The 23,332-nt window shown below is 32.7% G+C and overlaps 1 protein-coding gene across 4 annotated transcripts; it reads left to right on the top strand.

Annotated features, from left to right (window-relative positions):
- Nucleotides 1-7: 7 nt before the first annotated feature.
- LOC120327551 (uncharacterized) lies at nt 8-23,023 on the top strand. Of its 4 annotated transcripts, none has more exons than XM_039393869.2 (25): nt 8-144; nt 707-754; nt 1,255-1,559; nt 2,597-2,749; nt 3,025-3,079; nt 3,432-3,624; nt 6,305-6,451; nt 7,502-7,577; nt 8,091-8,296; nt 9,134-9,212; nt 9,917-10,091; nt 10,803-10,947; nt 11,502-11,686; nt 12,576-13,526; nt 14,030-14,189; nt 14,737-14,858; nt 15,001-15,094; nt 15,744-15,950; nt 16,269-16,499; nt 17,410-17,670; nt 18,488-18,745; nt 19,497-19,638; nt 20,230-20,349; nt 21,218-21,420; nt 21,808-23,023. In XM_039393869.2, exons 1-25 carry the CDS (start codon nt 8-10, stop codon nt 21,964-21,966), a joined length of 4,812 nt encoding a protein of 1,603 aa, XP_039249803.2. In that variant the 3' UTR covers nt 21,967-23,023. The 4 variants fall into 4 exon arrangements, with proteins under 4 accessions (XP_039249803.2, XP_039249804.2, XP_039249805.2 ...); XM_039393870.2 differs by having other exon boundaries at nt 8,097-8,296; XM_039393871.2 differs by having other exon boundaries at nt 7,502-7,565.
- Nucleotides 23,024-23,332: the final 309 nt, after the last annotated feature.

Raw genomic sequence — 23,332 nt, forward strand, 5'->3', positions numbered from 1 at the left:
ATAAAACATGGATGATTTGAATAAACCAAGTTTTGATATGAGCGAAATTTCTTTAAGCGGATTTTTAAATGAATTGGTAGTACAAGATAAGATATTTTGGGAAAAGAAAGGAAACGTAGAAGACAATGAATGTTTAATGACGAAGTAAGTTTCATGGTATTTGATTATTTTGAACCTCTGCTCTAAACAAGGCTCCAGATGAGAAGCCACTCGTGCAAGTATTGAATTGGTTGCTTTCACATAGTCTGCTGAATGTATAACACTTTGGGGTGAGTTGTGTTCGCCATGCAACCTTTATATTCAGAACATGTTTGTTAGCCTTATGAAAAAGTGTAGGAAGACTGGTAGGAACAAATTAATGTAAAATGAGCTAATATGTAATTGTTAAGTCAAATTTCAAAGTTAATTTGATGTGATACCTTCATTAATTTAGACAAGTTTACTCAAAATATATTCAAACAGGATAAATATGTAAGCTTTTAATAGTCTGATTATTTAGGTAGGCTACATTCAGAATTTGTCACACAGGAATTCAGCTCTAATGTCCAACATTATATTCCTTCATTATTAATACTGGTTTATTGATAATAGGATTTATTTGGTCACATTCCATTTGAAAGAATCGATGCGGTATGGGACTGTATCATATATTCTGATTGTTCAACTTTTATTACAACAAAACTAATGCCTATTATTCCATTTACAGGCATGGAAATTCGGTTTCAGATATTCATGATCATTTCAGAAAACTTGAGTGAGTATATTCAATTAATTCAACTGTATATATTTTCTGATTTTTATATATCAGTCATCACAATTTTGTTCTAAATAAGTTAAAAAAAATCAATAGTACACTATTGTTTGGTAGCTTTAAATTGATATTTCAACTCGCCTAGTCATTGTGCATATGTACAGATATATGCATAAAAATTGGTACTCCTGAAGTATGTGAACCAAGATGGCGGACACCGGAACGTAGTATGTGTACCAGGTTGGGGTTAGGCCATAATTTGATTCCCATTTTCTTTATTTTAGTTCTATTACGAGTTCGGGGACTAGCCAAGTGACTCCCTTAGTATTTGTACCAGAAATTACGGCTTAATAACCCTAACCTGGTACACATACTACGTTCCGGTGTCTGCCATCTTGGTTCACATACTTCGGGAGTACCTAAAATTTAGTTGATTTTTTAATGTAAGATAAAAGTAAAATTTTCATAGATGTTTTCATAATATTTTTGCTCTATTTTTTCAGACCCGAATATTGTTCACGATTATCTAAAGACAGTATTTCCGGATTGGATTCCACCGTCAGACAAAACTCGACACCTGCAATGTCAATAACAAACACAGAGCATATTGTTTTTGACATAACTTCATCAGATGAAGATGACAAAATTGATTCTTCGGCAGTGCGGCCATCTACGTTATTGAGGCAATCATCAAGACCAATGGCTGCACCTCGCAGGAGACATTGTAGTGAAGGAAATTCTTTCACACCTAGACGCCCATCGATCCTAGAATCTTTAGCTCTCGGAAGATCGCCGAGGATGTTTGCTGGTTTGTGAATGATGTTTTTCAGAGAATAAATCCTTATAGCCTAATATATATATACAGGGTGTCTATAAAGTCCCTTTACAATTTCAATTTTGTTATGAAGTCAGTTTTGTTGTCTCAACCAGATTTGTTGTTTTTAAATCAGCATTGTTACCTCATTTTATACATCTGTGTGGGCAAAAACAATATATATGTATCAATAAATTTCCTTTGCAATTTTCAAATATTTCAAGACTGTATAGACACCGTATATGTCAGCTAAAATTATCGTTATAAGAGCACCATACTATATGATAAAAACAATATTCATACATATGTGTGCAAAATCGGCAAAATGGAATTAAGGTTCATTTGACTTTTATGGGTTTTTCATGAGATTGAGCCATCCCATCGCCTTATCTCTCTGTAATACTTATGAACTACCGCACTTTATTAAGTTCCTCATTGTGGATTGCATTAGATCAGGGGTTCCCAAACTAGGGGTCGCGACTCCAAATTGGGTCGGAGTGATAAGTAGGTAGGGTCGCAAACAGGTCATGGGGTCGGTGGGGAGGATGGATGTACAAAACATCTGAGATTTGACAAACCATGTTAAATTTAAGAGTTTGTACCATGGCTTACTGTAAAATTGGCATCGCTCTATGCTTATGCTGTAGAAAATGTAGGTATTTATTGTGACATCACTGTTTGGTTTTAGCTTATTTCACTTAAGACCACCACATGACCAAACTCAAAAGTCCAATGAAAGAAGCTCTAAAGTTTCATAATATATATATATATATATATTGACCTGGGGTCGCATCGGACACTTGAAAGTTGTCTTTGGGGTCATCCTGGAAAAAAGCTTGGGAACCCCTGCATTAGATAATGATGCAGGTCACCATTAGAATTTAGAAAATATTTGATCATGGTGTATGAATGTGGCATTGCAACATAATTGTCAATCCAATTCTGTTTGGCTTATTACAATCCCAACGTCAGGCAATCCTTCATTTGGACTAAGCTCTGTGAAACCCAACACTTCTATGTATAAATTTTAGTTGCTGGTCCACATGATTCAACCGAAAGTTTGCAAAGTAGAGGAAGCGATACCAGCAAGTATGAAACCGTTTCAAAATCATCAGAACTTCATCTATACAGAGCAGCATCATTGTGTTGTTCGTATTCTATTCTTTATTCAAATCAGAGTAAAAGTAAGTAAAATGGTTCAAATCTTAATACAATTATTATGTCATGATTCTGATAAACTTTTATTTTAGGTGGTATTTCAAATTTCTGATGATGCTAAAAGCCCGGCACCAGCAGTCAGTCATATGAACTTGCTTGGACTATTGTGTAATTTCCATTTTGGGGAAAAATTCTTCAATTTGTACTTTTGTAAACATCAGTATATTGTATCTACTTAACTAGTAATATATTTATGGAATGATATCACCTTAATGACAAATTTTTGTTTTTCGTAATTCAGACCCAGAAAAAGAATTTTCACATTTGAATGTTCTGCCAGCAAAAGATTATAACAGGTGAAGATTTGAAAAAATTATTTATTGATATTTATAAAAATGGGAAAGGGATATTATCAAAGCATTGTCATTTTAGATTGAGTCCTCTGCACACATCAATATGTTTAATGCAAAATACCTACCGATATTCCCAATATTGCTCTCTAAGCATGAAAATTTTTTTTTTAATGAAGTGTTTTCCAATCTTCAAAGCTTTCGATGTGTCGAAAGCTGCAATATTTTAAGGAACAAGAATTTTTCATGTTCTGAACTGCCCACCTAATTTATCTAGCCTGTAATTGTAGAGCTTGTAGTAAATTTGGAACTTATTTGGAAGCTTATTCGAATGACTTTTATTTTATTTGAAATGCAGGAGTATGGCTGACAGACTCCTTGAATATCTACGACTGATATTTAACATCAGCGAAAAGAAACACCGACAATATCAAGTAATTGATTCATCTCAGAAGAAGAGCAAAAGAGAAATTCTTGATCAAAATCTTCATGAACAATTGAGATTGTTAGAAACCGATTCACATCCTTACTATTCACCAGCGAATTTCCAGGTTCATTTTCATTTTTTTCATGTACGATCAAGATAAGATGGTTGACTGCATCGTATAGCTGATTTCAATATAAGGTGTGACCTATTTCAGATCTCAAGAAGGATTTGTCAATAATTATCAAATAAACAAAGAAAGCTGATTTCAAAGTATGCGATGAGCGACATTAAAATAATGTTTCGTATGCGTCCCATCCCCTTTGAATCAACTAGCCCAAGGATTACATAAGAACAATTTGAAATTGAAAAAATACCATAAATTATGTTTTGTTATAGAATTCAACTGCTATGAAATTAGAAAAAAACAAATTTTTTTAGGAATATAGTTAATGTATGTAATCTAGTTAGATGACAATTGTCTTTTTACTACGGAATTTTGACAAAAAAATTTTCTTTCAGCCATGTGATATAAATCATTAAATGTGGTCAGATGATCAAATTTCTGTAAACAAAATAAATACTAAACCATTTTGCTTTGTCATTCAATTTTTTTTGTATTATTGTGGTGTTTTATTTTGTCGTAAAGATTGTAAATTTATATTGTTAATTGAGAGCGGTCACATGCCGAACCTAGAATAATAATGTATATAGATATTTATTTGTCATTGTAAGTCGCTTCATTTGTATTGGGTTAGGTTTTTAGGATCCAAATCACGAGTGACTGCTACTATGGTATTTGATAACACTTCCGCCTATCTTTCATAAATCTAATGTTATGCTATTCAAGGAAACGATTCTTGAATATGTTGACATGTTAGTGGCGCATTGGTACTGATACGTTAAGGCTTTAGCTGGTTGCCACGTGTGATGAAAAATGAGTGAATTTAAGCTTGTTAATAACATTCAGCATAAAAAGTGTTTTCATGAATAACATAAAAGTATCAGGTCCTACATGTGGTGGAGGAAAATTGAAAAACCTAAAATAATGCAATAATCTTTTAGCGTTGGTTTTCATCTTTGAGTACTTGAAATTTGATATAAATTGGTCCATTAGTTGAAGAAATAAGTGATTTGTATATCAACAACAACAACAATCACCCTGACATAGGTTCACTTTGTTTCCAACGAAGATATTTTCAGTAAGTGAAAAATATATATTTGCCTCCTTTTGAAAAGTTGCATTACAAATTTCAGGGGAATCAGTATTTCACTTATGGGTGCAACTTCCGCATAGAAAAGGCTTTTGCTAGAAATAAACCCTTGCTATATTAATATGCTGAGTTTTAAAGTAAACGAATTATTTTATCAAAAGACATCAATAAACTATAGACGCGCACATATAGATCCAAGTGAGAACAAGATATCAATTATTTTAACCTAACTCTCTTGGCGCTCCAGAAGTGTGTGTACCAATATGGAGGTACGATAACTAATTTTGTTCCCCTACTTTAAATCAAATTGTATTAAGGGACTGAAACTTATGGGCAGGGGGTATATTCACTTTGCTAAACAAACAGTCCCCGAACTCATAATAGAACTAAAATAAGGAAAATGGGAATAAAATTATGGCCTAAACCTAACCTGGTACACACACCACGGAAGTACCACTCCCTGTCTGTCGAAAGGTTCACAACAATGCCTCATCATTGTGACATAAGGAAATACTTACTTATCCACCGAATTACGTGATCACCCCCACTTCATCCTGAAAAGTGAAGTTTATTTATTCATTAAAGATTCTGTGAAGAAAGCAAGTCAAATACATGTTAGAAGGTCATTAGGTATTAATGTTTGACTACTTTGATCAACTTGATGTAATTGAATAAACATATTTGCGATTTAGAACTTTTAGGTATTAGTTGCGGTGATTTACCGGAACGGTATAACGGGATTGTACTGAGGTACAAAAGCTATAGATTTTGGATATGATTTGCGATTGTTGATGATAAAATACTTTTAAAATAGTACCAGCAATAAAATTTTGATTGCTAGTAGTTGATTCAGCTTGTTGTCTCATCTGCATTATTTGCAGACTGTCTTTGTTTTATCTGATTGCATAACATGACTTAACAAAGTCCAACTGTGCATTCGTGCTTAATGTTTATTTAATAAATGTTTGATGACCTGGTGGCCTATATGTTTGAACTGATAGATTGAGTTTACAACTAAAGTTCCCATTAGCTTTGAGGAACTTATATATTTGTCAATAATTTAACAACTCTTAAATGATATGTATTTTTGATTATTTTCATAAATTCTGTGAAACAATGTGTTCTGTGAAATGAAACAATGACATGCTTAAATTTACTAAATGATTTAATTTACTTCATACATTTTTTACAACTTTCTCATTTGGTATGAATTGTTCCAGAAATTCATTGATGTTTTTCAGATGTAATGTCTGCTGTCTAACTATTTGTCTGTACCACAATTTCCTAATGTTTCCAAATCAATGCTACCTGTAAATGATAGGCTACCTAACATTTTACTAGTTTTGATACATTCTGCCTTATGGTTCAAATATGGAATAATATTTTATTAAATTGGCTCATGCAAAACTGAAATTTGTACATAGTATTATATATTAAAGGATATTGACTTTCATAATGCATAATCCATTCCTAATTTTTTTCTGATTGGAGTTAAAAAATAATCAAGTCATGTAACGTTATTACGGATATTATAACTTTTGTGCTGATTTGCCATTGTACATTTTTTTAATTATTGTTTTTACTTTTTTTTAGAGTGACATCGATCACAAAATATGGCAGGACAAAGAAAGACAGCAAATTAATGTACTTCTTGGTGGTCGAATTCCGAAATCAAGTCGACAGAGACATACCACCAATCCACGTAATAGATGTCATGAATACAGAGATATTTTAAAGAAAGTATGCTTATTTAATTTATGATTAAAATGGATATCATTCATAGGTTCAGGCAGGATTGATAATTATGGATGAGGTGATCACTTGATTACATGCCATCACAGAGTGGTTTATGAACCACTGATTGGTTACAACATATTTAATTCAAAAACAAAAATGAATATCATTTGTAGGTTTGAGTTTGGGTGATATTTATGCTTAAGAAGATTGATTGACTGCATGCCATTAGTTGTTTACAATTCAAATACATACAATCAGAATGATAAACTGGTAAATTACCTAGGGTGCTGGTTCACCATATGCACTCTCTCCTAATGAGGTAAATGTATAGGGTGACCCAAAAAACGAAACCCAGTCTGAAAACTTTGAATCACCCATCAACCGCACACGTATAATCGCCTCATCTACATTTTGACTGCATTAGGTGGGTGAATTGAAGCGCGTATTTCCCTGTGTGTTTAAAACTAGATTGAAGAATTTGGTATAAACATGCTTGAAAATCTGTCCAAGTGAAATAAGCAAATGGCGACTGGTTCAATTTAAACTGTTAACATTACCTTATTCCTGATTATAGTGATTAGTCATTGCTATAGAAAAATTTAAGTTAATGATGGCAGTAACATCCATTCTCTTAATGTACTGTAAATTGAAGGAGATTGGCTAAACTCATATATTTTACTATTAAGATTGCTTTGCAAAACTAGTTGGATAATTTAATCTAGTTTCAAAGAGGAAAACTGTACAAATTCATCGTACAATTGTGCATATTCATTCAGTTTCGAAAATATTGCCTGATTTTTCTAACTTTACCAGTGATCGAGTCAAACCTATGTTTTTTGTCTACTTGACCAATGTCAAGTTTGTTTTTTAGAATGAGGATCATGACATGATAATCACATTAATCCTCAAATCAAAACTTTTGTGTACTGATTGTAAATAAAACTACATATTTGATTCATTTTTACACCTTTATCATAATATTCTCAAAGCTTTGATTTTCCAATAGCTCTTAATATTATGTATATTTATTTTAATTGTCTATATCTTGTCTAGGTTATCGTTTTTGATGTGGAGGAAACCAAGCGACATGTCAGTAGTAATGAATCTTTGACTAATGGTAATTATTCAGGTAACTTTACCACTTTATAATATTATGACCAAAAAGGTGAATATAAATAAGTAATAAGAATAGCACCTCAAAGATGAATTCTCATCTAGTGTTTCTAGGGTAGTTCATACGACACAATGGCCTGGTGGTTATGGCATTGATTGTAACTATGTTGGTATTGTAGGTTAAAATATCTCCAATTGAAATCTCGTGCCCACCACAACACCCAGGGTATAATAAATTGGGTAGCCAATCTCGATTTGCAAATATTTCTGTTTCTCTAAAATATAGTAGCCCTTCACATGTCAGTGGATGTTTGTACCAAGCCTTGTTTACAGTGAAAAATGTGTATAAAAACAAAAAGTACTGTAAGCAAGTTTTTTTGCTATTTGGTATTGTCAAGACTAATTCATAGCTAATAATGAAGAGCATAATTTGAAAAAGCGTTTTGGTGAATTTAAAAATAGTCAATATTATATTGTTCTTTATGGGTCGTTACTATGTGTAAATATAATGTGACTTTAATTTCATCAGGATCAGATTCCAGTTACGGTCAAGGTGGCTTGAAACAAGCAGACATTATTAGCAAATGTGGAAAAAGACTTTTAGGAGAATTTGCTGAAAGACACAGAGTTGGAATTGTCACCCAATTGTGCTTTTATCTCCAATTAGCTGATGACTGTATTGAAAATGAAATACTTCAACTAGACAACTTGACATTCACAGCTTTGACAAATAAGGTTGGTTACAGATAATAATTTTTACTTGGCGTATATCTGGGTTTTAACTTCCCAAAAGTTATTGATTTTAATTCAGCTAGTGGAAAATAATTTAGATTCTATAGAAATGGAAATTTCAATGCCTAAAAATCTATATTTTGTTCGAATGAGTTTATAATATCAAAATAAATGCACATAATTTCATCTTTTTTCTGTTGATTTCTGATCGCACAAAATAATCAGGTGCCAATCAACATGAAAATTGTAATACTCTAACGCGGGCTTTGTGCATTCAAATGAGTCTTTATATCAAAATGTTTTCCTGTTATTTTTTAGGTTAGAGTCTCATTAGGGATGTCCATATCTTCATGCAGGGGCATTCTAAATTTCTCTCGTATGTAAGATAACATATATTAAAGTCGTTCATAATTATGATATTTGCTATATTGTACTTAAAACATGTGATAAAAACTTGGCTTAGCAAGTTTTTTTTTATCAAATATTATTTTTATTACAATCATTTAAACTTTATATTTGTAATATTTCTAGTCAATTTTTCAAATTTACAAAATATTAATATTTTTTGCAAAAAATATGATCGATGAGATTGTAGTCCAGTTATTTTTTCATGCATATGACATTGGCATCATCGCATGATTCTATAGCTCAAAATGGTATTCCTAAATTTCACAATGTTCTCTACGCACTCGAATGTTAACTTTATTGCCAATATTTGCTTGTCTAGTTGGTTGGAGCAAACATCACTTAAAGTGGCTATAATAATGCTGAACAATGCTGTTTCTATTTGAATATGCTTTCTTTTGTGAGCGTAACCTATATTTTATATGTTTCTTTCAGCTTGATATGCTCTATTCATTACTAGAAGAAGAAAATCCTCTCTGCATTTCTGAAATGGAAATTTTACTCTACGTCACAGGTTTGGCAATGACTTTTATGTGTTTTATTTGAAGCTCTGTGCCATCGAACAGGTTGCAAAATCGAACAGGTTGATTCTATTCAATATTCTGAGCGGTTCAAAAGATCGATCCAGTTTTTTTCTGAACTTTGACTCCACCTCTTGACTCTGGAATAATAATATTTTGACTATAAAAACTTTTCCTCCTTAGTTTCAAAAATTTAATTTTGTCTCCACAATTTTAATGAATCAAGTCTCAAACAGGGGTTTCAAAAGACATATCGGGATGATCGAATTTCAATGCAAAATAAATTATATTTGATTTCTCAAAATTTTGATTTTAGAAATAATTTAGAATAGTTTCATATGAATCATTTCATTTTGACCAGTTGAAGTCTCACAATATGTAACTTATGAAAACTGTATAAAACAGAAAATTAATTCACTGTTCGTCTTAAATTTATCAGCATTTATAAAACAAACACATTGGATATACTTCTATGTGCACTTTGTTGAGAATTTAAGATATATATTGTTGAACCAATTCAAAATATATTAGAAATTATGTTTTCTTCACTTGATTCTTCAAATTTGGCCATTGCCGGCAAAGTTCTGACTCTCGATCTTAGACATTCAGAATTTCAATCCTCCGAGATTTGGAATATATAACTAAAATCCGGACTGTACAAAGATATTTAATTTGATATTCGTTTATTATAACATAGCAAATTTCATTCAACGAGTCAAAAATCTTGTGACAAATCTTCTTACTGATTGGTTACCAACTACAAAAGAATTGCAAAATGGTCTTCAGTTGGCTCGAGCATCATTTCAACTCCAGAGTTTCTTGCATGGTGTTGAAGACAGTGAGTGGCCAACGTGTTTGTCAAGTTGGTTTGAGTGAGTATATTCTTAATTATAAAATATTTCAACAATGTATAGTGGTTTGAATGAAAATCAATTTACCTTAAACAAGGTAAATTGGTTCACCAAATTGTTTTTGGCTCTGATGATTGCTGAAGTGAAGACCCACAAATCACAATACTGATAACAAATTGGTTTTTGAAAAATTTTAAAGATCAATAACACAATGCTATGGCGATCAATAACACAATGCTATGGCGCCGCTACTACCAAAAAGGGGTTTATGTTTGGTTTTTGCGATTTTATTATGGAATTACTGTATACTTATTGTTTAAAGTTTGTGAACGTGTCTTTAATCAGCAAGGCATCAAAGGCACGCTCATAATAACAAGCGCACGAAGAATAACAATTGCACAGTTGTGTCTTCAAAGCAATGCATGCATTGCACAAACCTTAATGTCGCAAGCGAACATGTCTTTAATCATCAAGGCACTAGAGGCACACTCGCAATAACGAGCATGATGAATAACAATTGTGCAATTGTGTCAGGCTAGTGGTCTATATCCTTAATTTTTTATTGGAAATCAGTACAGAATTTAGCGTGATCTACTCAAATACGAAAAATGCTTTAGTCATCAAAATAAAAAAAATAGAAGAAAGTATGAAACGTTTTAGGAACTGAAAATATAAAGAATTTACTTTATAAAATTTTAAAATTTTGTTTTATTTTTTTATTCTTTTGCCAAGGTCAGCAACAATTCAAAAATATTGTTCCTGCAGAAAACCAAAATTTACAGAAATTGAAACTGTATTAGCTTCAGTAACTCATGCCGTAGATGTGTTAAAAATAATGCAGAAAGGTAGAAAAAGTGTCAAACAAACTGACTATGAGGTAAGTAGTTATTATTGATTAATACTGTATTGAAAATACTTAAACCGGTTATTGATATTTGTTTGTACAACATTGACCAAACACCTAAAACTGTAATAGGCTAAATTGATAAACTAATTCTATACCTATCTTGATGTGGTATCTGTTGTTTGTGGTATCTGGTGGAAGGCAGTTATATGCTACGTATATAATTAGCCTACTCATGCTATATAATCTGCCATCTCTCAGGAATAGTATGAAATCCTGAAGATTCCATGAATTATATTTTATGATATCATGTCAGTTTAAAATTGACTGTGATAAATGCAAATGGATACTCTTAGGATAATATAAAAACCAGTGTGTGAAATTATTATGAAAGATAAAGATCACTTTACCGGCCGTATTTATACTGAGTGCTTGCTTGTATAATGCCAGGTACAGTATAACGAGCAACTCATTTTTTTTAATAGGAAGCACTTTCATGTTTTGAGCATTTCCATGTAAACACTCGAGCCCCTGACCTGCGTCGCAACTGTGTCTAATTATCTTTTCAAAATGATCATTTTTTGCAGGCTGTATTCAGTAATTATATACCGAATTTTCCTCATGCTGTTAGCAATGGATTGTATGATGCCGTCATGGCTGACGTTAAACTCCTTGATAATGCTCTCTCACTGATGAAATCTACACTTGTGTGGCGTCAGAATAATCCATATAATGATTCCTTGGACTTAAATGATATTGCACTTGCATATAAGTAAGTATATTTTTGGTTATAAACATTACATAAAGAAGAAAACATGAAATTTTTTTGTTATTCCAATATGGTTCATGTAACCCAGAGGTCGGCAACCTTTCGTCACTCGCGGGCCAAAATTAATAGTTGCAAGTCATTGGCGAGCCGCACATATTTATAAAAAGTTAAAAACTGAACGGATGGTAAATGAATCACATTTTTTCACACAGACAGAAGTTACATTTTATGCAGCATGCGAAGATTGATCATTTGAACATTTTTTGCGCCATTAAACCATTTGCACTTAGCATCAACTTTTCTGCGTTTTGTTGCCTTTTGTTTAATTATAATTAAATTATAGGCTGAATAAACGAGTAATTGTGAATTATATACTTGTTAGGTTATAATATAAATCAGTCTATACACGTGCCTCACAATAAATTTTGTTACGTAAAGACTATAATCGTCAAAACAGCTGTGTATTACTATAATTCAGCGAAGCGTCGCGGGCCAGATTATATTGCTCCGCGGGCCAGATCCGGCTCGCGGGCTGTAGGTTGCCGACCCCTGATGTAACCCCTGGTTGAATATGTCTTGCATACATGCATATGACAACAATGAAAATCGATTGATTAGCTTTTCCGCAACCCAAACTGAGTGGTAATCAGACTAGAGATGTTATATGTTTAGACCAGCTTATTGTTTTACCTTTTCTTGACAATAATATATTAATATTCAGAGGAAGCAATTTTTTATATTTTGCCAAATGTGATTTTTTCGGAGTAAAATAATGGATATATTTATTTTTTCAGTCTGTAACTGTAACCCATTTTTTTTAAAGTATTCATCACAGGAAAGTCGAATCCTAATTGAATTTTTATATTTCAAATTAATATATTTACTGTTGCAGATTAAACGAATTTGACAATCTTGTAAAAATTCGTGAAATCAATGCTACAAAACAATTTCATCATGAACGGAAATTTTCATGGCGAAAAGCATATCATCAGCTTGCAATGCATTGGCTTGACATTTTATCGGTTCACATGCGGAAACAAGTCTCTCAAGCAGTTTCAAAGGACAAATTTGATTCACCATTATTCAACGACGATTTTACTTCAACTTTCGATGGAAATATGTTTTCTGGCACCCAAGATGATAAACTAAACGCCAGTGGTGTTTTGCCATCAAAGAGAATGAGAATGGGATCCCTTCTTCGCAAAGACGCTGATATACGAAATGAAATTCTTGTTTCTGCTGGTCCCAGTAATCTTGAGGTTGTCGTAGAGCATGATCCAGTTTCAGAAGATAGTAATGATGAAAATATTCCTGAAAATTCGAATTCGTCATCTGTTACGGAAACAAATTGTACTGAAAATGATGTCAACCGTGAAAAAGAAGATGCCCAATTCCCGCCTCAATCTCTCACCCATCCAATTGGCCGTAAAAAAGACAGATCGTCTTCAGAACCTGTTCTTCTATCCTATAAACCGATTTTGGATAGTACAAGTCAAGAAGATTCAAGTCGCACAACTTCTTTTCGCAGCTGTATTAGTGAGGAATCACCAACCATGTATAGATCGGTAACTGACTCCACTGCAAAAGTAATGTCAACGTCAGCATCTCATACAGATTTCAGCATAAATGAAACTGGTAGTTCTACTGCTGTCAGTGACGAAGAATCCCCAACACTTCCTATACTTACGCCGACAAAATTTCTGCCACAAAAGGAAGCAATTTCAGATGATGTTGTTTCAAACGCTTCAGAAAATTTCGACGATGAGGAACCAAACTCAGAGATGAATGATACGCTATGTAATGTGTCATCTTCGCTAATCGACTTCATTTCTGTTATATCGAGGTTGGTCAATATCAGTATTGTATCCGATTTGAGATACTTTATATTTTTACTTCAAACACGTCTCTTTGCAAACATCTACTGATTTAGAGTGAGAGAGAGCTACTGTGTTATAAAATTCTACACAATATTTTGTTGAGGGGGTCTTTAAAAATTTATGACTTAATATTATTTGTTACATATCAGAGAGAGGACATCTATTGTGACATCATATTGGATATCTGTAAAATGTACTATGTGGATATGAATAATTTTTTTAAAATCTTTGTGAACTAAAAAATTGCAGTTACAAAAAGTATATTTGCTGATAATTTCAATTTAAAAACATCTTGAAAGCCTCCAATCTAATAATAATAAAATGTTGTGTCATAAAATTCAACGCCATAATACCGGTTTCTGGCCATGGACCAATCCAAAATTTTTGTGTACCAGTCATTGCCAAGTACTTTAAGGTTTGATTCAATACTTCTTCTGAATATTATTTTGAATCGCTGTGTCATTTTTAGGTTTACCAACTTTGTGAAGACAATTATGGATACTGTGTATAGTTTACCACCAGTTGCTGATTGCCAAAATCGTAGCGCATTGCCGTCATCCATAGAGGATCATGCTAACTGTAGAGATGCCAGAGAAATGAAGGAAAGATTTGTACAGAAAGCGTTCCAAGTAAAATATTGCGTTATTTTGCTTTTTTTTAGGTAAAAGTGATGGTTATGGTGAATTTCTCTTCTTAGACTTGGGTGAATACCTAAGCAGAATTGACCAAAACAAAATAATAGACTGTTGACTAGGGCATGTGGTTTGGTTCATCCTGTTACTAATCTAGGTTATTTTGAAATCCTTATTTCTGAGATATTTAAACAAAAACCATCATACCTATTCATGCCTATAATAATTATATCATGAAAAAAATTTTTGCAATGTCTGCAATTTTGTACATATTCCTAAAAAAAACATGCCCAATGATAAAATGTTTACAAATCATTGTATTGTCATTAGAACGAATAAAGTAAAATAAATTGGTCATTTGTTTTTTACAATTCCAATTAAAATAACACTTGTTTTAATCTATTCATTGTCAAATGTTTAGAAATGTGATTTGGATAATATTTTTATTATAAATTAATTTTGTGATCGTTAACACTTTAAATCAAATTTAACTAAATACTGCTTTCAATTTTGTTGCTGTTTTTTTACTGTATCATCATTTTAGGCATTGGGCGTAGTGATTCAGCAATATGCAAACAACCTCCTTAACATTGACTTAGAATCCATATCACGACAAACAGCAGAAAAAGTCATCGGGGAAAAATTTTATCGCCATATTATTGATGGGTATGTATTGCAGTATGAAATATGAATACTATTTTATATGGTATTCTGTATATTTTCTCAATCAATTTACTCAATTTAGTGCAATTTATTAATTTTGTTTATTATCCTGCAATTTTTGTTTTTATTTTTATCCCTTTTTCAGAAAATTCAACAAAACCATTTCTCAACAACATTCTGTGGTTGAAAGTTATTTGAATATTCAGGATGAAACAGTTTGGGTGGAAGATGTTAAGAAGGTGATACATATATATATATATATATAAGAACACATTCATCTATGTCCTGGTGTATGCTCGAGATATGATACTAATTGTCATTTATTTTGATTGGAGTACCTTTGGCAAAAAGGTCCTATCTTATGTCGTATATATTTACGGGGTTTTAATTCGGGCTTCTTACATAGAAATGTAACTCTATTCAATTTAACAGCCATCTTCATATGTGCACTTTGCATATTTTGATATTGTAATTTATGTTGGATTTATCTCATGGATGAAAATACTTGTAGTTGTAAGACAATCTCCGGTTGTGGCTATGAAAAGAACAAATCTTGAAAATAATGACAACATAAATCTCTGTAAATATGAGAGTAATATCTAGGATTTTGAAAACGCTATGCTGATGTGGAAAGATAATGGTATTACCAACTTCAGTATACCATTGATTTCGAGTATCTGCTTATATATAGCCTTTGTAGCAGCAAATGTGGAAAAATTTGGAATAGTCATCGACATTGTATTGTGGCATGGTAATAAATTACAGATATGAAAGTCCAACATTTTTTCTGTGTATATATGGTTCCTTGTTCAAAACTAAACAATGTCATCTTTGTTTTTTGATTAATATTTTTTCAAGTGGAACACTTCTATTATCCTATCTCTGCAGAATATGATACGGTTGAATGACCTTCTTGTGCTTGAACATGGAATGACAGAATTTTGGAATTCTCTCAAAATTTTATTTTCTCCGGAACTCCATGATAATGTTGAAGCACCCAGCTTTCCACTAACAGAAGAATCTCATTCTTCAATTCCTGTTATTGTACCTGGTGATTTTCATTCAATCACATCAGAAACGAATGATAATGCTCAGGTAATCAAATTTTACACAGCATGTACGGAGTTTATGATATATTCAGTTATTTTTTGCCATTGGACAATACATTTCCTTCAATTTGCGAGTATGTAAACTACATACCTGCGGTTATCACCAGAAGATGGGTCCAACAAACATTCAAACCTGTTAACCCATGCTGGATAATCAAAGATGCAATGACAAGCCCGGCCCTAACACTTAAGACAATGCTCCGCCCGCCAAGCCACAATATGGTTGTAAAACAATTATAACCTTTTTATTTCGGAAAATGAGCATTTTACAAATAACCATTCCATCATCTTTCATAAATCACAGGAAGTCTCCAGCTCTGATGCTACACTGATAACTTCAAGTGGTGCTAGTACTATTGTTCGACATGATGAAGATATACAGAATAATAACGATAATAATAGTGATCTTGACTTGGATGATCAAGACAACAGTGACAAGAAAAAAGAAAATGTCAACTTATTATCAGGAGCATGGACAATCATTGATGCACCAGAACAGGATTTCACACCACCCTGTTTTGTAGATATTTTAAAGGTTCGTATGTTTCATGATCTTCACTCTTATGGCAGTAGCCCCTGAGTAAGGAGCTACTGTATATTAGGTGGACCATCTGGCCCGGCCTTGCCTACTCAATTCATTGTTGTGAATTCTCATTTACTATTGTTTGATTGCATGCAGTTATTTTTTGATAGTTCCATAAAAATATCTCGTTTAGTTTGGAGGAAAATTTTGTAAAAAATTGAAGGGACATTTGAATAAATCAGCTTACGTATTATAATAATTGCTTGTGTTTTTCCATCATGTTTGTAGTTTGAAATGTTTTTTAATGAAAATAACACAATGAAAAGTTCTGCATGCAGATAATTTTCATCGGGAAATTACCCGAACAAGCACAAGGCCTTATTTTATCTAAACTTAGCAAGACAAACACAAATAAGGTTATGTCAACTTCTTCAATATCTTGTTATATTTGAACAAAGCAAAAATATCACATGACTCGCTGGTTAATTTTTGATCAAATGAGGGCGTGTCATATGTGTCTCCCATAAAATCAAGGATTTCGTAATTGTGGATGGCTGATTAATGATATCTGCATTGTTGACTTTTCTCATTGTGTCATTATAATTAGTCATGTGAACAGTTCCATGTGAACTAGTTGAACTTTTAATCGAACAGTGCATCTGCATTTCTTGCATGATTAAAATTACCCATCTGCGCAAAATGTTGGTTACTCTATGCTAACAATTTGTTATATTATATGGAATATATGGATGGGGTTTGTTATATTATATGAAAATATTTATTTGGTCTGGTAAGTATACTGACAGAAATAAGTGTGGGCTCATATCTAGCCAAATTTGACTTGAAAACTTCTTTTGGAGGGACATGTTCTGAAAGTTCAGAAGATTTCATTATATTAATTTTCATTGTATATTTCATCCAGGAACGTACAGAATCACATTTGAAGCACACTGTACGAGGTGTTAGTAGGTTGTTTGCACTTCATGTAAGTCAATGGATTGGATACTTTCTTGATGAAGCTCTTGGAACTCCTAATACAAAGAGTGTAACTAACAACCATTCATCCCCATGCCTCAACAACTTGACAGAGAGACTAATATTAGTGTTGGATCTACTGGCAACATGGACTCATAAAGAAGGTGTTAAGAGTCTTCATGAAAGCGTTTGGTGCCATATTATACAGGTGAAAATTGAAAATTTTAGTAAGCTTAGCAATTGGCATGTATTGCTTATGGTTTCCTCTAATATTTAAGTCTATTTGCCCGTAATGATTACCTCATTTCTATATGAATTGGACTGGTAACCATAACCAGTTCATGTAACCATTGGTTACAGCTTCTTTCATCATCAAGTCCAGGCAATGAGTATCTGGTAAACTATTCCAATGCCCAACATGGTAATCAGACGAGAAGCCATTGTTTGCCAAATGATTAGGCCATCTTATCAACTTTCTGGGATAAATGTGAAAAAATCCCAAGCTATCCATGTCTCTAGTCTTTGTTATTAAAACTCGCTATCCAACCTTTGCTCTATGAGACCCTTATTCTTCGATGCTCTGATTGTCTGCCTGTTTGGCTTGCTGAATCGTCTAAACATCGGGACCTATCTGGATTATATTTGTATCATAGGATATTCTGTTACCACAGTAATGTGCACTTGATCAAAAGTTCGGTTAATGTTTCGTTTCCATGGCAGAACTGAAAAATACGCCGATTGTTGTAAAATTTCCAATTTTCATAGTTTGTCCCCTTTGTCTCGTCAATTAGTCGGAATTTACAATTTTGAGAATGGTACCCTCCGCAGAAGACAAAAAACTTTTGAACAAGCTGTTTTTCATTTCCATGATCCACGATCCGGGGAATCTTCAGATAGTGAAAAATTTGTTTTAACTTTCAGTCACAATATACCACTATGCACTAATACAGCCTGGGCACATACTGGCTTGTTTCAAGTACTCTCTTGTTTATCTTTTCTTCAAAACTTGATATTTCTGCACCCAGGACATACAAGACAGGATTTGTGAACTAAAGACAGTGGAAGAAAATATGAAAAAAATTTATGCGAAACACATTCGGAAAGTTTACACGACAGTTATCGATACTTGGTATCATCATTATTCCAAACCAAATGGTGGAGATCTTGACTGGTTATCAAAAGATATTCAACCAAGCTTAACCATACTTGATCTGTACTGCATGCCAACACTCTCACTTGTTGGCGTTTACAACGAATGTAGACATGAACAGAATAAATATATGGTATGTTTTACTAATTATCTTTTGTTGTTTTTTAGTATTTACTGTTGATCAGAGAAATATCGTCTTTGCTTCTAGTGTTTTCAGAGTTGTTAAAATAATGACATTTGGAGACTTTTAGTCATGTAAATTTAAGAAGACAAGTTGGTTTTAATTTATTCAACAGAGTATTTATGCGCGTCAGCATGGCCTACCCAATTTACCCACCCGGGTGTGCTGGTTGGCATGCAATTTCAACCAGTTTAACTCTTTAACCATTATGCCACAGATTTAATTATTTAGTTGATGTGCTTAATTCAATATAGAAAAGTCGCCAGAAAGGCTACTGCTTTATTTTCTTCTGGGGGCCCAATGTTTTACTCCAGAATTTACAATTACCTTAGTAAGACACCATTCTGTTAACATTTGCTTTTTTTGCAGTGTTCGTTTGACTTTCGTGTTCGTGTATTTTAATATTGCTCTGGTTTTAATACATTATGGATTCAATTAAGGTATTAGAAATCAAATTGAATTTAAATGACTTCCAGCCACGTGTAACTAGAAATTCGTTATCCAGAAATTTTCATTCAAGCTACACAAAGTTGTTGCTGATAAATAATTGCCCTGTATCTAAATTTCATCAAAAAAGTTTCTGCCCTATTTCTATCAAGGAGATGTTTACTAGTGACCACACTCTTTGAATTTATTGTCTTTTGTGAAAAAGTTAAATAATATAATAGTTACCTAATCCAATCTTATTACCTCTTTTTAATAGAATGATCTGAGTTATCTGAACATTCGTCATCAAGTTGTGTTGTGCATGAGAGTAATGCAGGACAAAAAATCTTTCAGCGGTGAATTGTTGCATCACACGTTACTTACGACTGTAATTGAAAGCTTCTCAACTGTGGACGAAGGTAGGGTAATAAGTTATTATAGGATATTAGATAAAAAACTCAAACATAAAACGGTTTTCATCCAGTTTTGTCAAATGTTACTATTTCAGGTTTAATATGTGAACAGTTCATCATATCAATACATTGTAAAATCTAGTTACATAGACTTGATTGCAGAAATGATCTAACCATGGGTTATTTTTTCAAATTTTTTTATACAATTTGAGCCTGTGATATCAACATATTCAAGTCTACAATTATAGAATATTGCTTCAAATACATTAATTTTTTTTGTTAAATCGCTTTAATGAAAACTTGTCGTGGCATATCTTATTTTCTCCTGCATGGGCTCAAATCTTGTGAGAGATAATTTTGTGCAGAATTCTTGCCCGAAATTCTTGTGACCCATCATGCGGAGTTTTCCCCCATTCTCTCTACGTTGAATGCAATCATTGTTGCGTTAGATCGCATATATCCTTTCTTGAAAACTGAATTTTGAGTGTCAATCGTGTAACCTTATATGTATGGTCTTGTCCATTTGAAATAAAACGACATATTATACTTTTATATAGTCACACTACAATATTGCCAAATTTTTAATGTCATTTTTAGCTCGTAATGAAGCAAATAAATTGTGTCAAGAAATGCTTAATGTTCAACTGATTGAATTTGTCTTCAAAAAACAACGAAGACCTCACCTTCCTGATCTTATTCCTGTTCAATCAATATCTGGTAAGTATTTTATGTTAGAAGCTTCTTTCAGAGTCCTCCTCCTACTACTGGGTACTCCTCATACTCTACTGGGTTTGACATAACTAGAATACTACTGGTTTAATATAGCATACCTTACACACTGGGTGAGGTGGTCAGGCAGGTTTCTTTATAGTTCTTCCTCTTCACGAAACTCAAGAAATCTAACCGGTAACACCAATATAGTATAGGTGGATTTTTATTTAAATATGCAGGCAGGATATACTGCTCATTGCTTCATTTATGTGCGCTCTACTGACAAGGTTGTTATTGTTACCCAGAGCAATGGTTTTGAAAAGGGTCCGGTTTGTAGTTGAACTGGCTATGCTGGCATTCCAATTTAATAAATATGTTAGTGTCGAGACGTGATTAAACTACTTACCGTGTTTCCCAGCGAAAAAGTGTACCCGTAAATAAGACGAGGTCCATTTTTAAGCCTGAAAAAATGGGTTTTTGCATATAACCTGCCAGTAAGTCGGGTTATAACTACGGGAATATAAAACTGTCTTTATATTTTAATCTAATTGTGGTAATCTCGCGATTGCGTCTACCATAAAAGAACATTACCTAATACATAATAAGGCGACACCAAATAAATGAAAAATATCATACTCGCCTAATAAGACGACCCCCCCCCCAAAATCAGGCCAAAAATTTGGGTCTAGAAAAGCGACTTATTCGCCGGGAAATACGGTATATATTCAAATAGCTTCTTAAAACTTATCCTTTGTCAGAGTGGAGCTGACCTACCCACTTATTCATGGTTCTTTTATTTCTTTTCTATTTTTAAAAAATTGTGCATTTTTATAATATTTTAACTTTTTTTTTTATCAATTTCCACTTCCACCAGTAACAGTAGATGATTCATTGGTGAAGAATCGAGCAGAATCCGATAGCACTGGAAGTTCAAGTGTTGATAGTGAAAATTCACTCGAATCTGAAGAAAGTTCGTTTTCGACGGATTCAGAAATGAGGACTGAATTTCACCCTGATTCAGATCATTTCTACAAGTTTTCAGAGAAAAGATTGCCTCTGAGCATTTTAGATGATGTTGTAAGTGGATATATTTTATGGAATAGGATTTTCATATTTATCTTGAGATAGGGGAATACCAAAAAGACAGCCTAATCAGACATTAAACCACATTACAAACCATGTCTTGTCCAATTAGGAGTATGTTACTCACCGTGGCCGGTTAAATAAACAAACCTACAACAACGAGGGATTGAGTAATCCTCTTACCTATAATTGTGGCCCTTGACATCAAGTAATCAAACATCCTTTACAATTTATCAGCATGTCTCAATAAAAAGATATATCATTAGATATTAGTGACTGCTTATACGGGGTCTTGTTTTGAGTAAACGGCTTGAATAAGTGTCGTATGAAAAATCGCAAGTTCCATCCACCTTTTTATATCATGAATTCTTGTTCGAACAGAAACGAGCAACAGATTGTCCCACTGCAGAAGAAGCATCGTTTTTGGAGGAACTTCTTCTGAAACGAAGTTCAGCAGACAGGGATGCAAAATTATTTCTTATTGAAAAAGGTCTTCTAAAACGAGGAGTGTTCGGGACTTGCTTTTTGTGCTTCCGATAAATTTTCAAAGTTGTTATCAGTGATATGTCCTGGATTGTGATGTTTGAGTTGTTGAATTTTTCATTTTTTGCCTTAAATTCATGTTCGATCAGCAACACTGCAATCAAATGTCGAATTATTTTTTTGTTAAATGACAAAAAGAATATTTTTTCGTGCTTGAAAACTTACTGCGACAAAATTTGACATACTCAGAACTTTTGGCATTTTTAATTTGAGTAAAATGGTTTAGAGACATCGATATACATTATATCTGATTTGTATGGAGAAAAACAGATTATTTGGTGTGATTTTTCCCGTCCTTGTTTGCACTCAAAAGAAACTTTAAATTTTGACAATCACTTGTAATATTTACTGTAATTTCGAGGTAATTATTATGAAATGTATGTCTACGAATTTTTCTCAAAAATTTTGCCAAAATGTAATTAATAATAGAATCAATTGATTCATTGACATGAGGTGCTTTTTTCTTATGTATGCTATTTCAATTTAAACTGTTTTTGATTTTTTTTCTATGAACTGTTGTACTTATTAAATGCAAGTTGCATTGTAAATACTGACTGCCAAATATTCATTATATCATTGTTATTATATGCCTATATGCAATTTTCTTGTTTTTAATGCACTGTAAATATCTTTGAAAACATTTTTTCTTAATCAATGTAATTGTCATGAACCTATATCCAGTATTTTTGTATATTATATTTTAGTGTTGTTCAAATTTTCTTTTTATACTAAAAATTATGTTTTAGTATCAAATTTTATATTGTATTAAATTTCCTCGGCCTGACAGATGAAGTCATTATTGTTCATTTTTTACTTCAACCTTTAAAAATAATCCAAATATGCACTTTATGTTCATGAGTTCCATAGAAGTATAGTGTTAGATTTTCGATAAATCAATCAAGTTGCTGTGTTTTTCCTATATGTTAATAAATGCTTATGATTTGCAGTAAATTAGAAACTGCTGGTTTTGAGGCACTTTTGGGATTCGTTTTATTTTATGCATTGTAAAAAGTTGCTTTTTTTCTTATTTTATTGATAAAATTTGTACAAATGTGTGTATTGTGTTATTTTCAAGCTAGGAGCTAAGTATAGACCTCTTGCGCCGAATTTGGACTCGCATTGTCTCATCAACAAAATCTGACACCAGTCTTGTCTTCGACTACATTTGTAATGTGGATGTTTTTGGTATTTCATATGTGGAACTGATGATATCCTGTGATTTGTTAAATAATTGAGTGTTTTTCCAGTGTGGACACAAAATCAAACTATTCTTCAAGATGGTCACATATGTTGTAAAATATCACTGTTTCGAAATTGGTACATGGTTGAAACCAATTTGTGTATTGTAGTTAAGAGCTTTGAA

This window comes from Styela clava, chromosome 7, assembly GCF_964204865.1.
Source record: "Styela clava chromosome 7, kaStyClav1.hap1.2, whole genome shotgun sequence".
NCBI lineage: Eukaryota > Metazoa > Chordata > Ascidiacea > Stolidobranchia > Styelidae > Styela > Styela clava.